Below are 5999 nucleotides of genomic sequence, written 5' to 3' on the forward strand. Positions count from 1 at the left end.
GCTTATAATACCAAGTAAATGCTATGTAAATAGTTGTATATATAATGTAAATGCTATGTAAATAGTTGCCACAGGGTGGCAAATTCAAGCTTTATTTTTTGGAACTTTCTGGAATTTTTTCCCCAAGCGTTTGCACGCAGAGTTGGTTGAATCCACAGATGCAGAACCCGTCGATACAGAGGGCCAACTGTATATGTTATTCCTGCTCTGACAGCTTGCTGTACACACACACACACACACACACACACACACACCAGCATTCTCCTACTTGAATAAGGCTTTATGTCCAAGGTCATGCTTTTTGCCCTTCCTCCTTTGGTTCACTCTCTTTCCTTACCAGGAGAAAAAAGAAGTTTTCATTAGGGCGGGGATAATCCTCAACAGTGTATTTTGTTTGTTTATTTCATTTTTTTTTAAGTAAAAAGACAGATGAATAATAAAATCAATAGGAGAAGTAGTAGGAGTACTAGTACTAGTAGTCATAATAGTGAGTGCCTCCTATGGGCAAGGAACGGTCCGTACATTGCTAATACTAGTGACAACCCAGTGATTTAGGTTTTATTGTCCCCATTTTATGGACAAGGAAACTGAGGCTTAGAAATCAAGGGAACTTGCCCAAAGTGGACACCTTTTAAATGACAGAACTGAGATGCTTAATGCCACTCTGTTGACACAAATGCTTGGTCACCACACTGCCTCAGTCTCCTTTCTGTTTAAAACGGAGGGACCGTAGCATCTACTTTTGTTGTATCAGGGCTCCACTGGCTGGGTAGCCATAGAATTTCCACTCGTTATTTACATGCAGACAGTAAGTGCTGGGGTGCCTCCTCCACATGCACAGCCTTCTTTCCATCATGTTATATATTACAATAGCTTTCACTAGCTGCTTGTTATGTAAGATGTTCCACGTGACATCTCTGCTTTGCCCTCTTTCTTACAGTCCCTGAAGCCTCTTAAAGATCTTTCTAATGTCCTCATCCCCTCATCCATCAATTTCTATTTTATAGGTCTAGCCCTCCTTTGATATTTCTCTGTACATCACTTTCCTGGCCTTCCCTTTTAGGTCTTTGCCTTTTCTTTTTCCCACTACCTCTTCGTTGTCATGCCCTTTCCACAGGTCAGCCTCTCCTGATACTGTATAGCCTGTGTTCAATGATGTCAACTCCTCCTATTAGTGTTTCATTGTTAGCAGGAGGAATTTGAAGCCTGCCCCCAAGTTGTCTTCTTCTGGTATCTTACTTTGAAACAAAAAAGCATTAAATTGTAAGTCAATTCTGCATTGATCAAGGCTGGCTCCCATCCCCACTGCCTGGCTGTGACCACTGAATGCTGAAACTCTGAGTTTTCTTCTGTGGTTGATCTATTGTTGCACAGGGCCAAGAAAAAGTCGTCATCAACAAAACTGCACACCCTGTTGGCAGAAGTCAGGCAGAAAAGCTGGCAGCCAAAACTTGCTCAGTTCTACCTTTCTTTTCTTTTCTTATTCTACCTTTCTTTTCTAATGATAACTTTAACCTCTCTAATTTGCTTCCTTTTTATTTCCCTACTCCTATTGCATCTTACTGTTCTCCCAAGTGCAGCCGGACAGCCCTTATCCCTCACATTTGCATTTTCTTTTTTCTCCTCTCCTTCTGTTCTGCTCACTTATCCCTTTGGTTTGATTCTCATCTCAGTTTATTTGGATTATTCTTTTAGCTTTTAAAAAAATTCAGCAAGCACCTATTGAATGCCTACTGTGTGCCGGCTACTAAACTAAGCGCCGGTTCCTGCCCTCAAAGAGTTCAGTATTTCCATGTGCTCTGAATACTTGTGCAACCCCTGGGTGGAAGAAAGAGAGAGATTAAAAGAGCATGTTAGTTGGTCACCCATATATACACAGGGTGCAGAAAAATGCACAAAATGGCTTTTATTCCCCATTTAAATCACACATTCTAACCAATCCGAATCTATAGGACTTGTTGATTTTGAGTGGCCCCTTACTACTCCACTCAATTCTCAGTTCCTCAGTGGGCACAAGACCTCTGTTCTAGATTCTTTGGAGCACTCCTCCCCCTCTTGCAGTCGGTGGGAAAACTTTCCCTGCCTCTTCTCTCCATCCACCTGGACCTCTGGGAACTTTCCTGTCTGATGTGGGTGTCTAGATTGGGTAGTCACTCAGCTCCATCCAGTTCCAAACTTGAATGGAGATGAAGAAGCCTCTCCAGTCCTGTGAGTGGAGGGGGATGGAGAGAGCAGAAACCAAAGACTGGTCTCGGGGTGGAATCTCTTTGAGAAAGCTGAACATTCCACACCATCATTGACATTCTCTTGGCATGCCTTTTTGGTGGATTATGAGGCTAGAAGAGTCTCTGTCCCTTTACCTATCTTGATTTACAGTAACAAAAAACCCTCCAATTAATATAGCTTGAATTTTTTGCCAGTCCTTGGTTAGGGAGATAATGAGAAAAAAACATGTAATCTGCTCTCTTTCCATTTTGGGAAGTGTGATGTGCTCTGCCTGGGTGTTGCTGGAACTCTGCTTGCTTCTCCGAAACTCCCCCTTTCCATCCAAGCACTTTGCACCCCTTTGTTTGATATATATTTCCTTTCTCCAAACTTCTTCACATCTGCATTTAGATACCTAATAGGTTCCTCAAATTTAAAAGGTCCCAAACTCGAGGATTTCCCCCATCCCTGAACCTGTGCCTCTCTCATTCTTCCCCATCTCAAAAAACGTCACCCCGATTAACCTAGTTGCTCAGGCTGAGACACTGAGAGTCATCCTTGACCCTCTCTCACACTCCATGTCCAATTCATCAGCACAGCTTACTCGCTTTAACTGGCTTTGCCTTTAAAATGGATGCTGATGGGGACGCGCCGGCCCGGCTGCAGGCGAGTGAGCGCCCTTCGGGGTCGCCTGGGCTCCCCGCCGCCGCCGCCGAGCAGCCAGGAGGGAGCCGGCCCCCGCGAGGCCACCAGGCCCTCGGTTTAAATGTAAGACTGGATGTTTAGTTCTCCTTCTAAGCCATATTGTTCCAACAAGCTACAGAGTCATAATGTGGCAAAGTATCCTCTTTGAGAGGTGAATATTACGGAAAGAAAACGGCTGACAGAGGTGGGAAGATTGTTCCAGGGCATGTGTATATTGAAGTAGAGTATGATTAAGAATACAAAGTGGGGCTTCTCTGGTGGTGCAGTGGTTGAGAGTCCGCCTGCCGATGCAGAGGACATGGGTTCGTGCCTCGGTCCAGGAAGATCCCACATGCCGCGGAGCGGCTGGGCCCGTGAGCCATGGCCGCTGAGCCTGCGCGTCCGGAGCCTGTGCTCCGCAACGGGAGAGGCCACAACAGTGAGAGGCCCGCGTACTGCAAAAAAACAAACAAACAAAAAAAAAAACGAAGCGAAGGACAGAAAGGTCATGATAAAACAAGGTGAGCGATACATTCTGGTGAAGAAGACCAGCGATGACTGGTTGCAGGTCAAGCTGGACGAGAACTCCAAGGTGTTTTATGTGCCTGCCCAGTACGTGAGGGAGGTCGGCCACAGAGGCCTGATGCCGCCTGTGCAACAGGCAGCGGGGCTGCCGCATCATTCTGTGAAAACGATGCAGAGTCTCCACCTTCAGAGGTCAACAGAAAATGTGAACAAATTGCCCGAGCTTTCAAGTTTTGGGAAGCCATCGCCGTCTGTTCAAGGAACAGGTCTTATTCGTGATGCCAATCAGAATTTTGGACCCAATTATATTCCAGGTCAGACTGTCAACCTCAGCCTGAACCTGGCCCATAATAATGGAAAGTTCAACAGTGACTCACATTCTCCCAAAGTTTCTGGCCAGAATAGGACGCGTTTATTTGGTCACTTTCCTGGTCCAGAGCTCTTGGACGTAGAGAAAGCTGGCTTCTCCCAGGAACAGTCCTGTGATTCAGCAGGAGAAGGCTCGGAACGGATATATCAAGATTCAGAGTCCGGTGATGAGTTTAGCAGCAGCTCCACTGAGCAGATAAGGACGACAACACCTCCAAATCAAGGGCGGTCAGATTCTCCTGTCTGCGCTAACCTGCAAGAACTGAAAATATCCCAGTCGTCTCTCCCCCGCCGCCGATCCCCGGAAGCCCAGCAATTCAGATTAATGGAGAATGGGAACCTCATAAAGATAGTTCAGGGCATTGTTATCACTATAACAGAGGAACACAGGAAAGGACTCAGAAACCCCCTCGTTGGACTCGAGATACAAACATAAGCAAAGGAGATTCCCAAAGTCCAGGAGATCAAGAGTGGCTCAAGCGTGTTGATGATCAAGGTAGACAATATTACTACAGTGCAGATGGATCTCGGTCAGAATGGGAGTTGCCAAAGTATAATGCCTCATCTCGGCAGCAAAGAGAAATTATTAAAAGTGGGAGTCTGGACAGGTGGCTGCAAAAACCAATAGTGTTAACAAAGTGGAGACATAGCACCATTGTGTTGGACACCAATGACAAGGAACCTCCAGCTGCCTCAAAACCCTGCTACTCTGAAAATGAGTCTTCTCCCTCTTCACCAAAGAACCAAGATACAGACAGCAGTCCAAAGGGTCAAGAGAAATATGGATTATTAAATGTAACAAAAGTTACTGCAAATGGGAAAAAGGTTCGAAAGAACTAGTTGTCTTCTTGGGTCGTGTTGCAGGCTTCATCTTTACTGTTTACCAAAACTCAAGGAAGTAGCACAAGCTGGTTTGGGAGTAATCAGTCCAAACCAGAGTTCACGGTGGACCTTAAGGGGGCGATGATTGAGATTCAAAGGATAAATCCAGCAAAAAGAATGTATTTGAGCTGAAAACCCGTCAAGGGACAGAAGTGCTGATTCAGTTTGATAATGACGCTGTTATCAATGAGTGGTTTAAAGTTCTTAGTAGCACTATCAGTAATCAGACAGTAGAACCCGATGAAGCAATTGAGGGAGATGTATCAGATTCACCAGGAATAGAAAAGCACGATCAAGGAAAGGACCATAAAGATCTGAAGAAATTGCGTTCCACAAAAGTATCTAGCAGAGATTCTTCAGAACAGAAAAAAAAAAAAACAAGAACAACTTAAAGAAGTGTCTTACACGACACCCCACTTTACAAGCTGTTCGTGGAAAAGGTTATATTAGAGATCAGGTATTTGGAACCAATCTTGCTAATCTGTGTCAGAGAGAGAATGTCACAGTGCCAAAATTTGTGAAATTGTGCGCTGAACATGTTGAACAATATGGGTTGGATGTTGATGGGATTTACAGAGTTAGTGGCAACTTTGCGGTGATCGAGAAGCTGAGGTTTGCAGTCAACCGTGATGAGAAATTGGACTTGAAGGATAGTAAATGGGAAGATATTCATGTCATCACTGGAGCACTGAAAATGCTTTTTCGAGAATTACCAGAACCTCTCCTTACATTTGATCATTTTAATGATTTTGTGAATGCAGTTAAACAAGAACCAAGACGGCGTGTCTCTGCTGTGAAGGATCTAATCAAACGGTTGCCAAAGCCAAATCAGGACACAATGCAGACTCTGTTTAGACATCTCAAAAGAGTTATAGAAAACGGAGAAAAAAACAGAATGATGTATCAGAGTATAGCAATTGTGTCTTGTCCCACTCTGTTAAAGCCAGAGAAAGAGACTGGTAACATAGCAGTTTATACTGTCTACCAGAATCAGATTGTAGAGTTAATTCTTCTCGAGATAAATTCCATCTTCAGACATTGACTCTTACTGAAGACAACCTGTGGAAGAGAAGCCAGATTTCATCAGATTCCAAGTCCTTATACCTGATGTATTTTATGTTTGGACCAAGCAGTGACTCTTTGATTTTGCACTTTTCTGAGGGACCGGAAGGGAATGGGAGAGTCCAGATGTGTGATAGGCCCTCATATTTGCTGCTCTGTTGCAAGTTGATAGAACTGTGTGTACGTTTGAATTAATTTTATCCTGAATGTTTGCATTTCATACTCTGAATTCCAGTAAAAATCAAAACTTGCGATTCTAACCAGTCATATAC

At 44.2% G+C, this 5999-nt stretch overlaps 1 protein-coding gene across 1 annotated transcript in view; it reads left to right on the forward strand.

Annotated features, from left to right (window-relative positions):
- LOC112395081 (rho GTPase-activating protein 12-like) overlaps window positions 1–5707 on the forward strand; it is a 29183-nt gene extending 23476 nt beyond the window's left edge. Inside the window, 6 exon segments of the mRNA XM_024738145.1 lie at window positions 2800–2973; window positions 3079–3148; window positions 3375–4069; window positions 4072–4753; window positions 4756–5030; window positions 5033–5707. Coding sequence (XP_024593913.1) covers window positions 2800–2973; window positions 3079–3148; window positions 3375–4069; window positions 4072–4753; window positions 4756–5030; window positions 5033–5707 — 2571 coding nt within the window.
- The last annotated feature ends 292 nt before the right edge of the window (window positions 5708–5999 follow it).

This window comes from Neophocaena asiaeorientalis, unplaced genomic scaffold, assembly GCF_003031525.2.
Source record: "Neophocaena asiaeorientalis asiaeorientalis breed wild unplaced genomic scaffold, Neophocaena_asiaeorientalis_V1.1 scaffold444, whole genome shotgun sequence".
In the NCBI taxonomy this organism is placed as follows: Eukaryota; Metazoa; Chordata; class Mammalia; order Artiodactyla; family Phocoenidae; genus Neophocaena; species Neophocaena asiaeorientalis.